This window comes from Nymphalis io, chromosome 3, assembly GCF_905147045.1.
Source record: "Nymphalis io chromosome 3, ilAglIoxx1.1, whole genome shotgun sequence".
Classification (NCBI taxonomy): Eukaryota; Metazoa; Arthropoda; class Insecta; order Lepidoptera; family Nymphalidae; genus Nymphalis; species Nymphalis io.
Genome location: NC_065890.1, coordinates 1,691,434 through 1,708,505, shown reverse-complemented (window position 1 = coordinate 1,708,505; position 17,072 = coordinate 1,691,434). Strand labels below are relative to the sequence as shown.

General features: G+C 31.0%; 5 protein-coding genes across 6 annotated transcripts in view; 3 read left to right on the top strand and 2 right to left on the bottom strand.

The window, feature by feature from the left end:
* Positions 1-219: 219 nt before the first annotated feature.
* LOC126781330 (adenylate kinase isoenzyme 5-like) lies at positions 220-3,499 on the bottom strand. 2 transcript variants are annotated; one of them, XM_050506268.1, is made up of 5 exons: positions 3,354-3,499; positions 2,980-3,201; positions 1,742-1,900; positions 931-1,071; positions 220-489 (listed from the first exon to the last, which is right to left on the bottom strand). In XM_050506268.1, exons 1-5 carry the CDS (start codon positions 3,384-3,386, stop codon positions 286-288), a joined length of 759 nt encoding a protein of 252 aa, XP_050362225.1. In that variant the 5' UTR covers positions 3,387-3,499; the 3' UTR covers positions 220-285. The 2 variants fall into 2 exon arrangements, with proteins under 2 accessions (XP_050362225.1, XP_050362226.1); XM_050506269.1 differs by having other exon boundaries at positions 2,980-3,222; positions 3,354-3,466.
* Positions 3,500-4,331: 832 nt separating this feature from the next.
* LOC126781091 (uncharacterized) lies at positions 4,332-6,415 on the top strand. The gene is made up of 4 exons (XM_050505912.1): positions 4,332-4,683; positions 4,749-4,979; positions 5,626-5,826; positions 6,408-6,415. Exons 1-4 carry the CDS (start codon positions 4,332-4,334, stop codon positions 6,413-6,415), a joined length of 792 nt encoding a protein of 263 aa, XP_050361869.1.
* LOC126781335 (calcium and integrin-binding protein 1-like) lies at positions 6,365-8,646 on the top strand. The gene is made up of 5 exons (XM_050506275.1): positions 6,365-6,530; positions 6,617-6,651; positions 6,759-7,006; positions 7,567-7,768; positions 8,338-8,646. Exons 1-5 carry the CDS (start codon positions 6,480-6,482, stop codon positions 8,357-8,359), a joined length of 558 nt encoding a protein of 185 aa, XP_050362232.1. The 5' UTR covers positions 6,365-6,479; the 3' UTR covers positions 8,360-8,646.
* Positions 8,647-8,960: 314 nt separating this feature from the next.
* Positions 8,961-9,757, bottom strand: LOC126781336 (oligosaccharyltransferase complex subunit ostc-A). Its single transcript, XM_050506276.1, has 2 exons — positions 9,514-9,757; positions 8,961-9,438 (listed from the first exon to the last, which is right to left on the bottom strand). The coding sequence occupies exons 1-2, from the start codon at positions 9,650-9,652 to the stop codon at positions 9,128-9,130; spliced, it is 450 nt and encodes a 149-aa protein (XP_050362233.1). The 5' UTR covers positions 9,653-9,757; the 3' UTR covers positions 8,961-9,127.
* Positions 9,758-10,206: 449 nt separating this feature from the next.
* LOC126781287 (uncharacterized) overlaps positions 10,207-17,072 on the top strand; it is a 68,970-nt gene continuing 62,104 nt past the window's right edge. The window contains exons 1-2 of the mRNA XM_050506190.1: positions 10,207-10,485; positions 10,572-10,817. Coding sequence (XP_050362147.1) covers positions 10,427-10,485; positions 10,572-10,817 — 305 coding nt within the window. The 5' untranslated portion in view covers positions 10,207-10,426. The remainder of the gene's footprint in view (positions 10,486-10,571; positions 10,818-17,072) is intronic.

Here is a 17,072-nt window from a genome sequence, read left to right as displayed (position 1 = left end):
TGTAAATTCAGCTGCTATCAATTTTTTTTTTTGACAAAAAATCTTTAGCACTTTCTTTTCCTTTTAAAACTTACGTTATTTTCAATATAAGAAAGTTAACGTTTTTATATAAGCATTCTTGGGGGCATTTTAACTATTTATATAGTATAATCATATTTTAATGGTTACATTTTTATAATTAGCTAACATACCTACAGATCCCCTTAGTAAAACTAAAACTACAAAAAAGTAATATTTATTATAACAAAATTTAAAATACATCACAATTAACATTATACTAAAAAATCATGTCGCTTCATCTGTGATTTCAGATTGAAGAATTGGTACATTGGCTATTGGTGCTATGGGTATTGGGGACTTGGAGACAACTGTAGGAGCTGACGCAGCACTCGGTAGTTTTGATTCTTGTTTTTTACACTTTTCAATTGTATCAGATAATATCTCCTTTAAGGTGGAAGCCAGGATTTTGGGGTTTCCGCTGCTATCCAACTGTGAAGAATGCTTGTTATAAGAACGTTACCTGAATGAAAAGAAATGCTTATGGCTGAAACTTTGGAAACAACCATTTTAAGCTAAGTATTATACCTCAAAAATATCCTTTCATTTTATGAAGTTGTCGCCTATACATACAATAAAACATTGTAAAATAGCAGTCCACATTTGACATATTTATTGAATTATAATTAATATTGTTTTTAAAAACAATATATTACGGAAAAATACGAACTCATACCTTGCTTTAAGTCATTATAGGATTTGTCTAAAGAAGTCGTGAGTAAAACTGAAGGCAATTTGTAACTCCAAATCATCAAATACAATAGGTCAATGAACCATATTATATTATATATAAGAAATACAAAAAAAAGCATTTATTTTCCGTACGTAAATCGTCAGAGTTTGCGAGTTTTATTACGGATTAAGGATATATACCGTAACAACGTGTCCACCAAACCGCTTATGGACATTTTTTACTTTGTTCGCAGCCTCCCTTACGATCTGTCTCGCTGCGTTGATCTCAACCTCGGGTCGACCGAGCTCTGACAATTTGTTTTGTAATCTCGTCGCTGCCACCTGGTAAAGAAGTGTTATATTAAATAAACGGTCACTTCTGCGTTACAGTGTGAACATTATCGTTACGTTACATTATCATTAACGACAATACCTAAATAATATTAAGATTACAAATCATACATAACCACTTAAGAACATTAAAAAAGGTTTTTTTTACAGGAAGCTATTACTAGACACATTTATTTTTAAATCGATGTTATTATATCAGATGTATTTATCCAGTGAGAGATCAAAAGGAATAATATGTTAATCTCCTAAATAAATACATAATCATTCTACATAAACGGTTGAATATACATGGGAGCAATCTTGGTTAAATTAACGTCCTGATAACTTTACTTTGTTTTATGTTTACGATAAATGATTATGTAAGTGTATTTTTTTATTTACTTACTTTTATAACTAAGGTAAGTTTAAACGAAATGATTATCCTACCTAATATTTATTATCAAAAATGTAAGACAACAACATTGCTATAATAAAATTCACAGGCTCAACCGATTTAATTGTAAATTGCAACGAAATAAGATTACCAAAACAGTGATGTCATTAGACACGATATAACACTCTTTACACAAAAAAAAATCCAACAATTTGAGGATAAAAATTAAAATTACCTTTTTAAGCTGGTTGCAGATAAAACGTCATAATAGTTTTAAAAGTGTAATACCTCGTTGTCAACCTCCAGTGCAACGACCTTCTCTGGCCACTTTACTTGCCGATTGAATATATTCGACATTCTGTGGTTCTTGGGGAATCCCACTAATATGAAACCTTTCGCGTCTTGATTCATTAACATCGTTTCTTTGATCATGTCAACCGTTATTTGCTAAAAAAATATTTTCTACAAAACCTTGATTGATAAAAAAACATTAATGACGATAAGAGCTTGTGTTGGATATTAATTTGACATGTAACAAATAATAGCGTTTTTCAAATAGCATTTTATTTCATAATTGTAAAGCACAGACAAATGGACCACCTGATTCCCACCTGGTTCACCATTGCCGATATCCATTAATACGGTAATGTAACAAATATTTACTATTCTTACAACGCCATTGCGTCGGTATCCATAGAAAACAAGATGTTATGTCTCTTATGACTGAAATTACACGGGTTTCCTAGCTAGTATTGCTGTTTAGCGGTAGAGTAACCAATAAGTTTCTTGCAACCCAGACAAGCGCGCACAAAACTCAACCACAAGTAGTAATAAACGTAGTCTAATTCAATATATCAGTATAAACTACATATCTAATTATATAACAAATTTTTGTATGATATTATCAGTATTATTGCTTGTGGTAAGGTTTACTAAACAAATTCACTCATGACAAGTATCAAGCTATTCCTAGCGAAGTATCTAGCGTGAGGCAGCAACACAATATCAATATATTTCATAACAATAAATTATAGTAGTAATGTTTTTTTTATTGTATTAGGTAGGCATACTGGTGGTCCTTACAACGCCAACGCGCCACCGACCTTGGGAACTAAGATGCTAAGTATCTTATGCCTGTAGTTAAACTGGCTCAGGCTACTGCTTGGCGGTAGAATATATGATGAGTGGGTGGTACCTACTAAGACAGACTTCGAAAGTGATAATTGTAGATATAATGTAAATATGCGACACTATTAAGTGTTCAGTTTCAAAAGTAAATAAAATATTACATGAAATTACATTTAAACCATATATATATATATATTATTTTTTCCATGACTACAGATAAAAATCGATAACATGCCTCATTGAACCAGGTTACCTACCTAAATAGTACGTTGATAAAAACTATGACACTACAAACTTGCCTCATAGGAACATTTTTAATGGCGTTTTTTTAATTTATCTTTTAATTTCATAATTACGGAATGGTATCTTTACTTAAGTTTTTTTTATTAGTTTCTCACCTCAGGAATATCTTCTTGAGCCTGTAACTTATCCGCAATTAAGCGTCCCCTAGCAGTGTCTTTTTCTGCTTCCGTTCTCAGCAATTCACCTGGCCTTATCATCGTGTAACCAGTTATGTTGGAAATAGTTTGTGCGACAGTCTGGTTGCCGGCACCAGGCACCCCGTTTACAAAGATCACTGGTAGATGCCGTATCGGTGTCATATCGTATATAACATCTTCCTGTCAAACAAATATACTCTACTGTAATGAAAAATTTTCTTCGAGTTATTCACTAGGTCGTTTAGTTTGGTTGAGTTTTATAGCGTTTAAAGTTTAAAATTAGTAGGATTTGAAAACATTAAAATTATCAATTAATAAAAAAATAAACTCACCTCGTCTATGCGTCTGGAGTAAAAACATCCCATTTTTTTATAAATAAATACTTACTAAATTGTATAATTATGTAATAATTATTTTCATAAAGTTTCGGGAATAAAGTGACATTTCCAAATAAATGACAATTGTTTGAAAATTACCGTCTAGATTTATGACGGTTTTCGAAAACATTTTCTAACTACATTTTGTTCCAGTCAATGAATTTTGATTATTAAAAAAAGGTAGCATTTAATTACCCTTTACAATTCGACAACGAGGGGGCACAAGTTTCGTTAATTCCTCTTTTTGAGATAATTTATGAGAACATAATTGAATACAGAGACTTTATTTTATTTACTTACGTCTAAATTATAGGCTATATATTTTTAGAAATGATATTGTTAGTAGGTACATTTAACAAAAAAATTGTGACATCAGTGCTCTTGAAATTAATGCTATAATTCTATTATTACTGATAATAACGTAGTTGACAACTTAACAAGCTAAATTTCAAAAATAATTGTACTAATCATCGTTAAGTATAAATAAATATAACAACTGCGACATTATTAGAATTGCCTACAGAGTGAAGCTGAAATTCTATTTCCAGCAACGCACTTATAACCAAAACGAGTTAGAGGATTTTCCTATCCACAAATTCTCAGTGGAAGCCGCAGCTTAGTTAGCAGTGTTAAGCTCCTGTAAGTCGGATATCTCCTAATAGTTGGTGTTGTGCATGATCTCTCTCCGGTCAGATTGCTGTCCCATAGGACTATTAGAGTAACCACCAACTCAGACATTCTACCTCAGCTACCTATTAGTGTAGTTCTATATTTGGTGTTTTCATTAAATAACAATTTATTTTATCAAGAATAGTAACTATGCTAAAAATATACCTAGTAATTGTTTTCATCTAATATAATATTTTTCACTATCACCGGAGGATAAAAAAATAAAACTAATTAAATTAACTAAAGTACGCTGTGTAAGTTGCCATGTTCTACACTGTCGTAATCGTTGCATCCATTTTTATCAAAGCATTCGCAATCAGGGAATGTTCCAATAAATCACCATCTGCCGTTCCAAAATATCATTTGATCGAGAAGTGTCACCGGTCGAAGCTCGGTATTGCGGCCAAGGCAAACTTCACTTCTCTTAAAAGCTGTAAACGACTCGGCATCGAGAAGAGAGGTCTAGCTTTTAACTTTAGCCCTCAAGAATACTTCAACAGCAGTGAACCTCTGGAATATTCTTGTGAAGTACTGAAATGTGCAGAGGTGGTCGGTGGATTATCGTTGAGCAATGACACAAGATATGACTATTACAGCATTTATGCAAAACCCTTACGTAAGTAATATATAAATATATATTTACATTTTACGTTAATAATTGATGAAAATTATACTTTCTAGCTAATGTGATATCTACCTGCGTGCCGGCAACAGGAATGTTCCTGCTTTTGCCCAATGTATTAAATTACACCCAAGCACAGGCGCAGTGTCGGAATATCAGTGCGGTGCTAGCTGACGTGACCAGCGAACAGAGAACTGAGTTACTTGCACAAGTACTTGCTACGGCCAGTGTCGATTCCGCTTACATTGGAATGAAAAGAGATACCGATAGAATATTTTACAATACGAATGGTAAGAATAATCAATAAAAATAATTTATTATAAGTTATTTAACAAAATAAATAAAACACATGGGATACACGTGCAATGTTATTAATGTAAAATGTAATAAGTCTGTCGATCCTTATATATTGAATTCAATCCATTGATCGATCCAGTAAAAAGGCATCGAGTTTTTCCGTCAAGAAATTCTTAGTAGCAGCCCTAAGTTTGATAGTATACTTTAAAACTTAGGGCTGCTACTAATAATATCTTGCTAATTGCTAACTCTCCCATAACTGAGCAAGCTCGTTAAGTCCTATGTATTCGTGTGGGATTGCCGTCCCATTGGAGTATGTGGGAGAAGGGGTGCACTTATGTGTGCACACACATGTGCACTATAATATCTTCTGCGCAAGTGCTATTTCTTTCTTTCTGAATGACCACCGTGAACAAGTTGGTCAGGGGATTAAGGGCTATAAAAAGAAGTTGACAAAGACCACATTTCATATTACGAATTAATATTGATTTATTGTAGTTTTGCTCGTATTATTTTTTAATCTTAAGCAAAACTTAAAATTTATACGAGCAAAGATTTTAGCCGAATACTGATTATTCCTTTATCTATAATTATTATTATAATTGAAAAATTTGTAAATTAATTTGAAGATTACTCCAGGTGATGCTTTAGATTGTATTACGTATCGCGCCTGGGCCCCTGGTCATCCTAAGAGAAAGTCTAACATTACTTGCGTTTTGCTTACGCGGAACAGAATGTGGAAGACTACAGCGTGCCAAGATAAATATCCAGCTCTATGTGAATTAATACCCGGTGGCCCGTACAAAAGAGGATCAATATTTGCTTCAAGAACACAAAATAGTACGTCACATTATTATTATTAAATAATCTTGTACATAAAATGCCAATTAAAATTGCCTTTGAATACATAGATATCTCCCGACATTGATCTTTATATATTTTTTTCAGATATTGACCAATTTTCCATTAATGTAGAAAAGTAAATATCTATTATTTTTTTATGAAATTAAAAATAGAACAACTTACGATGCTGTTATTTTGATTATAGATGCAAACAATAAAGTTTATTTGGAAACGAAATTCTGAAATCACTTGGGTAAACAATTAAACATAGCTCTTTAAGCTTTCATTGACATAGCTACAAAATTAATTTACAAAACTTATTTTTTATACGGTTAACAAAAGTTGACAGAAGCATATTATAGCATATTATCAAATGATATGATTTGATAATAGTCGAATGAAAAATCAAAAGGAATCTTTTTTTTTCTCTCTTTTCTGGCGTGTATCAAAATCAAGGAATCTTAGAATGGAGCATAAATTTGACAATGACGGACAATATTTGACATTTCGTAGTGCCATATCATATCAACAAACGAGAGTCTACTGATTACCTACTAAGGTGTGTTATTTATGTCTAGAACCATAAATCATAATATTATTATAAGTTTGTAATTGTAAAAAATAAGTATAAAAAACTACGCTTGTTGGATATGGGTCAAGGGAAAAGTCAATTCACGGAGGAAGAATTGCAGGATTATGAAGTAAGTAAAACAATTGATTACTCTTAGGCTAATTACCATTTATTTGGTATAAAAAATGACATAATTTTCTGGAATTTTTTTTTCAGGATCTGACATATTTCACCAAGAAAGAAGTGCTTTAGTAAGTAATTATCAAATTACAATTAAAATGTTTTTAAGGTATTACTTTATTTTAAATATTGAGCTGCAGTATATCTAAAATTCTTTATCAAATATATTTATTTTTAGCGCCCATCAGAAGTTCAAAGCCTTGGCCCCAGAAAAAGTAGGGCATAACAAGAATGCTAAGCTGCCAATGGCGAAAATCTTACAGTATCCTGAGTTGAGAGTAAATCCATTTAGAGATAGGATCTGTAAGGTTTTCAGCTCAAGCAATGATGGAGATTGTACATTTGAAGACTTTCTTGACATGATGTCTGTTTTTAGCGATAATGCACCAAAGGCTGTCAAAGCTGAACATGCCTTTAGAATATTCGGTTAGTATAATATATAATATAATATAGTTCCATGAAATAGCATAATATATTATTTGAATAATATAATTTGTGTTTACTTACTTTACTTCATAACAGTCTGTAAATGTCCTACTGCTGGGTTAAAGGCCGCCTGTCCTTTTTTTTTTTGAGGAGAAGGTTTGGAGATTATTCCACCACACTTCTCCAATGCGGATTGTAGGAATACACATGTGGCAGAATTTCAGTGAAATTAGATACATGCAGGTTTCTTCACGATGTTTCCCTTCACTGTAAACACGAGATGAATTATATTATCACAAATTAAGCACATGAAAACTCAGTGGTGCTTGCCTGGGTTTGAACCCACAATCATCGGTTATGATTCACGCGTTCTTACAACTGGGCCATCTTGGCTCATTAACACTTTACTTGAACAATATATATTATTTTTACTGAAATAAAAAATCAGTAAATAAACATTTATATAATGCAATCTGTATTATTTATTAAGACTGACCTTTCAGCCAAAGCTGGAATGTGATATCCATACAGTTTTACAAGTAATGTAATTTATCTTTCAGACTTTGATGGTGATGATATGATAGGTGTTTCCGACCTTAGGGAAGTAATAGAACGCTTGTGTGGTCCAGAGCTGAAGCTCAGTGATTCCGAGATACAACAGTTAGTGCAAAATGTTTTAGAAGAAGCGGATCTAGACGATGATGGTGCATTATCATTTGCGGAGTTTGAACATATCATTGATAAAAGCTCAGATTTTTGCCAGTAAGTATAGTACAATAATTAAACTCATCACTTTATTTTTTTTTGTTTTTATACTAATATTGTTACTTCATCATGACTAAACCGATAAACCAATGGTATTGAAATTTGACATAGGTAATTTATGATGTACATATAAGCACATCAACAATAATATATGATTTGAGAGCAAAACATTGAACTTGGCGGAGTCAAGGGGAATAGGAAAGGCTATTTTGAAGATGGAATTACTTAATTTAAAATATCTTATGCATTTACTCACATTTAAAATTGAAACAGTACATTTTTAGAATTCCAAAATATAATTATAATTGTAAGGTTTGATGTACATTTTGTGTGTTTACAAAGAAGTATATATAAGGGCAGATCTGGTACCTTAGTTGCTGTAGGCTTATGAAAGATATTCATCCTACTCCCTAAACATTTCAATAATTATCTCCAAATGGGTTATTTTTTTTTCTTCTACACATAAATGTGCCTTTTGTAATACAAAATCTTTTAATCATTTGCTATGGAGTTATTATATGTTATGGCTTGTGTCCAAACAATGAACTGATGGTTTTTTTTTTCAGCTCCTTCAGGATAAGACTGTGAAGAAACTCCACTCAACTTATATTTAATGTTTAGTAGTAACATATATAACAATAATCAACAATGTATCTCACACTTTCGAAAATTGTAATAACTTTATTAAAAATATTTAAAGAAATTAATGTTCTCATGTTAATGTCTTCCTTAGTTAAATTATTCTTTTTAGATAAATATATAAATGTTTATGATCTTCTCAATATTTGTGTTGTGATGTATTTATAATAATTTATTAACTCGTACTTGATCAAAACTGCCAAATATTTAATAAGATTTTTAATTTATCTAGTGTTTATGTAATCAATAAATTTTTAAAACATCTTGATCATTTTATTTCTTTAATTTTTGAATTAACATTCTTTCGTTTATTAGCTTTATTTTACACATAAACAAATAATTCAACTGATATTCAGATTTATTTTAATAATTAAGGGTGATTTGAGCTTGATCAACAAATAATTAATCAGATATTGTGATGATGTTCACATTGACTGCGATGTATGAACCTATGAGTATTCTTAGTCATAATGGTTTTTTTTAAGTTATAGATTTTATTGCAATGAAATTAACTTTCAGCTTAATAAAATTTGAAAAAAATAAAAATAGCTTGTAGGATATAATTTCGATTTTATTGTATTTTACGACATATTTTTAAAAAACTTAACATTAGTAATATTATATTACTTACCAAATATATTATATATGCATTAAATAAAACTTTTGATCAGTGTAAAAATATATTTTAAACTTAGTCATAAACAGAAAAATTTAAGATTAGTTTTGCAAGTAGCCTGGTAGCTTCATTCTCATGAATATCCAGGTTGTAAAGAATGATACAAGTATACACAAAAATGCGACAGATATTAACAAAATTCTATTTAATTTAGGTGTGGTAGGATTGTGTGTACGATCAAGGATGATGAAACCAAGTCCTCCTAATGAGAATAGGAAGCTAGAAGCAAGTCCTTCCATGATGTACTGGCCGTTTACTCTATTTGGCATAAAGGCGACCGGCCTGCTGTGGCCGTGTTCATCGGTTGTAGACCCAACACTTGGTGGCTCAACAATCACATCGTATATGATACCTATAGCAAAAACATTTGATTACTTATTGGAATCCACTTATAAATTCAGATAACTGACTATAAGAATATACTAACCTCCAGTCACTAAGAAATATGAGAATAATACTAAAGAAAACGTTGTCATTGCTGAAGGAGGCTGCAACCATGATGGTTTTTTAATTTTGATGTTTGGTATCTCAAGAACAGTAAATGGAATTGCATATAGTGCCTCCATTTTTAAATATTTAATCTTAATCAGAATGTAAATCTCAAAATGACTGTTGATGTCGATGCGGCAACAAGATTTTAGCTTTGGCAGTTACTGTTAAAAATACAGATAAGAAAAAGAACTACCTCTACCGGTACTAAATAGAACTAAGGGTTGTACAAAATATTTTTTGGTTTAACCGTGAGTTTTAGGCATTTACTTATATTATTACATGATATATTCTTTGCTTTCTATGACATATAGACCTATAAATGTATCTATTATTAATAGAGCAGCATGTAACGTCATTATTTGTGTTTTTAAGATTAAAATATGCGTTCACTAAATTCGTTCGAAAATATTTTAAATAACACCTGCGTAAAACGAAACGTTTTCCATCATTTGAAAAATAGCCAATGATAAAAAAGTTTTTGTGTTAAATGTTTTATTTTGATTGGTGAAACCAAAATAATCGATTATTTTTGATGATTTTACCCAATGACTGAATGCGAGACATTGATCATTCAACCGTAAAATACTTGGAATTTCGTAACTGTCAAATTTAATAGATTCAATGAAAATGTTCGTGGGTTCTTTTCTTGTCGCAAATTTTTAATATCTCGAGTTTACAGCTGTTTATTTCACATTATAAATAAATTGATAAATATGAACTTCTTGTGTACGTAATAAGTGTGGTTTTAGTTATCTGTGAATTTTTAATACTCGTTTACAAACGCTGTGAATATGTTTTAATTTTACGCACAAAATGAACTGGACTGTAGATTTTTCACTAATATTACGATGAAGGGTGGGCTGTACATAATTTACACGTCTTTACTGACTATCTCAGTGCTTTCCAGGTAATTAAAGTAACACTTTATCTCCTCTCTTCTCTTCTTTCAGCAGCTGTAGTTTTTTGCTAATAATAGTATTGTTTCTATTCCAGTTGTGCTCTTTTCATTTTGGTGGTATCGGAAGCGCTTCAGACTGAGGATGGTAATACTAACCACGACCTCTCTGGCCTCCGCAATGTTTCTCAGAAATCTTCAAACATGGGAGAGGCAGAGCCAATTGAACCTCCTGATATCCCTAAGGATATCCAAGAAATACCAGAGGAAAAACAAACAGTGGAACCCCATCACCAGATGACATTCCCCGAGGCTCTGTCTGTGAACTCAGTGACTACTGATGGGTGAGTAGACAGTGAAAGTTAGATTAAGAAAGGCAATTTGACTATAGTTCTTTTAATTATCTAGACATGTAGAACGGGCAATGAACATGTGCACAATATGTTATTATTATTGCAACATTGTTTCAATCTCTTTTACCATCTGATTACAGATACTAATTATAGTAATCTTTGTTTTGTATGTTGTTAATAAATTGGTTTGTACCAAAAGAAAGTTATATTATAATGCTAATGAAACAAAGGCTAATAGTTTGCACATACAATAATATGATTTTAATGCAATGTCGAAATTTGATAAGTAATAAATAAATTCAAATAAAGAAACTTAGAACTTATAATATGATAGATAATACATTGTGTATATTAAAAAACATAAAACATCAGATCTTTAACCTCCGTGGGTCATATAAAAAAGGATAGCTTATCATCAAATGGTTTTGTTAAACATTTCAAAGTTTATATATAAAATGCACAATAGGTATTTATAAAAAGAGTTGGTGGTCGGAAAACTTGACAATACTTTTTAATATTAAATATATAATATGTATAATAGTATTTTTTTAAGTTTATTACTAATGAAATAAATTCTACATTCTACATTCTTCTAGTCATAATTAAAAAATATAAATATTTTTAATATTTATATTTCAAAATATAAAGCCCATTATCCACCAATACAGTGATGGTGGTCATAGGATAAAGCTGAGGTGAAGCCGTCAGAAAAGAGGAATAAAGTCCATTGAAACTAAGCAGAGAAATAATTTACTAACAATATCCTATTGGTTATTTATGTAACATGTCTCCTCTGCTATCATTTCTACTCTGGCGGATACTGGGTCTAACTAATTCCTAAATTTATAGGCTTGTATTAAAGCTATTATTAACTGAAATTACATTTACATCTTGAAAAACCACCATAATTACATTAGCATGTTATCTATCGTTATCGTTCGAAACTATGTCAGTGACGGATATCCCGTTATTTACGCCATGGCGCCACACGTCACAAACGCCACTGTGTGGTCGTGTTTATTGTATTTGGTGACTCGGTATCACCGTATTATAATATTATAGACATCTACAATTGACAATTATTTTTGTTTTTCATTTTGTTCTAAGAAGGCAATGGTATCTGACTATACAGCTATTCTACGTGTTTATTTTTTTATTACAATTTTGTTAATTTAATTTCTTTTAGGAATATTTAGTCTATTCGTTTTTTTTTTCGTTTAATATTACATCAAATCCACCAACTCTAATACTCCAACTCCAATAGGCCTGAAATCTTCTGTCTCTCATCGTCAGTGGGATATTTATACATGTTAAATTAATCAAAAATGCTTCGTTTTATTTTATATATAGTGTATGTAGTGTATATTAACATTTAATTTAATCCTTTAACATGACGACTGAAAAGTTTTTATAAGGAACTATTTAAATATATTTTGTTTTCACAATTGAGAACTCAGAATAACTATAAAGTCACTGATATACTAGACAGAACAGCATTTGAACAAACAAATAAAAACCAATAAAAAAATGCTTACGCAACTTTATTAAATGCGCAACAAAATCAATTATGACTAATGATACCTGATGGTAAGTGGTACCTGACTTCAACACGTTTAGTCGCGGATTCGATGCTCGGAAAGAAAATTGTATTTGCGTTATTTCTGTACCCAATTCTTGAGCGTAAAATCTTTAAACTTAACTAATTAAAAAGCACTTCAAATTAATTCAAAAGTGCTGCTATCTCTCTCATCTGTGGAATTAAAATATTCTTTTTATATATTTTATATATATTTTTATTATATAAAATTAGTCATTAAAATCGCTGTCAACTTACTTAAAAAGAGAACTTCATAAAATTGTTGTACTAAACCAATAATATTAGATTATTTTTATTTAAATCTAAAGTTCGAATTAAGGCATACATGCGATGAATAAAATCGTTTAAACGAAAGTAGTCAAAGATTAACATCTCCTATGGATCAGGAAGGTCGCGCGCGTGTTATGATAGATAACACTGAATCGCGTGGTATCCATTCATTACGACGCACATCACTGACGTGTAATATATTATTATATTAATAATCCTATATTTGTTATGCTTTAATAAATAATAATGATAAATCATGATTAAAAACACATCAGATCCACGTAATATTCAAATATTTTACGATAAACATAACGTCTTGATTAACACAGAGAAAGTAAAACGTACCTACTATAAATCTTTAAAATTGCAAGCTGTTCGATATTTGCCATTTTTGAAAATCATCTAACGTAAAATGACAATCAATAGTTTAAATAAACATTGTCGATTGACATTTTATACAAAAAGGCGCGAAAATAATGATACCAAAATATTTGACAGATTATCTAAAAAAATAATATAATTTAAGCTAATAATAATACAGAAAAAATACGGTATTTACATTTTAAATTATATTTTAATTGAAAAATAATTAGAATTATTATTCAGTAGTTTTTACAAAGTTAACAATTTAAGTAATTACGAATAGAATCAACAAAAAGTGAGTGGCCTTAAAAGTAAAACTTAACTAATAGAAATCGAAAGCATGTCTAAATATAGCGGCACGGATAACTGCTATTTGTATTGTTGAATTTGAACACAACAGTACAACGGCTGAAGTTTATTCAATACGTCTTGCATTAACTTAAGACCCCGATGTTTATCTTACTTCCCGTTTACAAAAATAAATTTACACAGATTCAAAATGCGCGTACATGAAATGCAGGTAATTTTATATCACGTGAAGTGTTAGCCGTTTGGTATGAATGTGGATAGGCAAGCGGAAGTATGAAAAAAAAAGATGATTGAACTTCGTCTAAGTCATTCGTCATAAGTTCGCCCTGATCCCCTGATCCTGAATTTAGGGTAAAAAAAATATTCTTACGAATCCCTATGCCCTTTGGATTTTATACTTAAGTAAGTTTATATCTTTGGCTTAAAAATATACATTTCAGTAATATTAATAGTCATTTAAAATCACGATAGTTATACCTCGATCTCATTTAATCTCCTAAGTCAATTTAAAATCTTATTCCCAAGGTTCGTGGCGCATTGGCTATGTAAGCTATGGTTGACATTTCTTACAATGCCAATGTCTAAGGGCGTTTGGTGACCACTTACCATCAGGTGGCCCGTCTCACTCATATGCTCGTCCGCCTTCTTATTCTATAAAAAAAAATGTATATGGGCGATGGTGACCACATACCATTAGGAGTCCATCTGGCGGTCCGTCTACGTATATTATAAAAAAGGAAAAAACAATATTCAAATAAAACTTTTCATTGGACTTTATGAAGACAACTTCTTCGTTGATTCTAATGTATTGTGCCAGTTTTTTATGATGAATTATAAATAGTGTTTAAATTTGTAAAACTGTGAATACTATTGTGTAATGTTTTTATCTCATTACGCTTCTTGTGGGTGGCAATGACATTGTGATCATTTGTCAAACGCGCCGTTCGCCACGAGAATGGCCGTCAGATGAAACACTAATAATAAATTTTAATATATGTTACTACGTTTCACAAACGATGTATTTATGTGAATAAATTTAATGGTTTATTCGAAATAAAAAAAATCACAATCTATATTTAAATAAAATACTCACCAAGTTCATTTTAGACGTGTATATGTAAAGATTTATATAATAATAAAATAGTTATTTAATGCTTCGAACGCGTAAAAATTAATCCGTTCGGCTCTTCATGCATTCATAAAATGGGTTTTTACAAATGTTATCGATAATTTTAATATTTTTATCATTAAAAACCGTCCATAGATTCGAAGAAAAAGTTTTGATAATTATGAACAACGTTAGTTAATTTGACATTGAGCGTTTTTAAAAAAACACTTATGTTTACATATAGGTAATTACAATTATTTGTTTTCACTTTAACTTAATGGTTACTTTCATACTATACAAAATATATACAATATTTGCTACGTTCATACGTTTTTTTTTTTTTTTGTAATTACTTTTTATTTATAAAATAACAGACAAGTATCAAGTATTTTTTCAATAGGTTCTTATAAGCGCTTTTGTATCGTCATTATTTATTCTCTTCTTTCATGTCTTAAGGAACTTGAAAGTAAAGTAATCTGTAAATGTCCCACTCCTGGGCTCAACCTCATATCGATCCATTCATTGCTAACCTCATATCCTCTTGAGGCGAAGGTCATGGAATTAACTTCACCACGCACTTATTCAATGCGATATGATCGATACATGCCATGCATAATATCATTTGACACATCATACGTTTCTCTTGATAATTGAATAAAAACAAATTTCATGGAAAGTCAGTGGTGCTTTCTCGGTTTTGAACACGCGATCTTCGGTTGACATTCACAAATGCTGATCATTGGGCTATCTTGGTTTATTGAAGAGAATTGGTATTTGTTCCATTAGATTGCTTCAGTGCGGGCGCGTGGATATACATAGTCATGCGGGTGTCCTCATTATGTTTTTCAATATCTCCAGTGGCACGAGATGAATGCCAAACACAAATCAATCCAAATTTATATAAGCGATCTTCTTTTAAAATTATCTTGGTTATATAATGAGTCTTGTTTCATATAAATTAAATCCTTAATTTCAGCACTTTGAAATGACAATAGCATCTAAATAATACTATATGATCTATTCAAATAACATATATAGTGTAAAATACAATGTAACTGGCAATTAAAGTTTATAATGTATCATCAAGGTCGATTTATTTATTAAGTGACGAATAAGGGATATGTGTCAATTTTATATTATGTTTCCATAAACGGAAATATGAAATACTGGTGGTTGTGCTTTGTGCAAGGTCGTCTGGGTAAGTACCACACACTCATCATATATTTAGTAAAATCAAAAACAGCAGTACAGTATTGTTGTGCTCCGGTTTGAAGGGTGAGTGAGCCAGTGTAATTACAGGCACAAGGGACATAACATCTTAGTTCCCAAGGTTGGTGGCGCATTGGTGATGTTAGCGATGGTTAACATTTCTTACAATGCCAATGTCTATGGGCGTTGGTTGACTACTTACTATCCGGTGGGCCTATATGCTCGTCCTACACCTACACTATAAAAAAAATCGGACTTTGTACGCTACAATTAATTTTGTACAATTTAAATTGTTTATCGAGTCGGCAGTGCCAATGTCGCGAGCGTACAAAATTATGAGTTGTGACATTCGCGTGTATTTTGAATCGCGTGCTTTTATTGCACCTGCTTTAATATTTAAGATTATTCTTACTTCAAAATTAACCATTTTAATCTAATTTAAGTTAATTCTATCAGTCAAGCATATATAGACCTGACAGATGTAATACCGTTTTGCGTTTAAAAGCTTTTCACTTAAACGATGCATTTACATTCGACTTTGAATAATAAACTATAATGTCCCTTAAAATATTTATTAAATATAAATAAAAAAAAGTTTAGATATAATAGCCATTGTTTCGTTATGCTATCTAAGATATTATTTCCTTTGTCTGTCGGTTTATGTCGTGTTATTCAAAATATATATCACAATATTCAGAAGAAATATTCAAAAAACAATTGATTTGAAATATATATTTTTTTAAACTGAGTTTTTTTTTCTTAACGTATCGTTAATAAACTAAATTATAATATATCGATGTTCAAGCTATCCCTATCAATATCGATTTCCATATCGATATTGCATTAATATCGTTCATCCCTAACTTCGAGTAAGGTATAATATGTGTGTCGTATGAATGTTCGTAAATTTTGTCTGAATTATTTTATTTCCTCATTGCGTATAAGACGAATGCCTTGCCTTATAATGCTGCCAATTTTTTCCAAGAAAATTTTAGTAGCATCCCGGAGATTAGAATCGAGGAGTTATTTTTATTCTCTCGAAAGGAGTTGATCCTGAGCTTGACCTTTTTGGTCATAGTGGATTGCCATCTTATAGGAGAGTGCACGTGTTTTGCGCGAGGGCTTGTCCGTGCATTACAATATCTCTTGCGCACTTGGCTAGTCGCCGTTATCGGTTAGGAGGACATCGATGAATTTATCTTGACTCTCCAGATTTATTTGATTAATTTCAAGCGCATAAAAAGTTTTTTCTTGATATTACAATTATAAGATACTACTAAAATTTTTATATTATATGCACTTTACATGAGGATGATTTTTTCTTAAATAACAGTATTTTTGAATACTTAATCACAGGCAGACGAGGTCTATTGAAACTGTAATAATGATT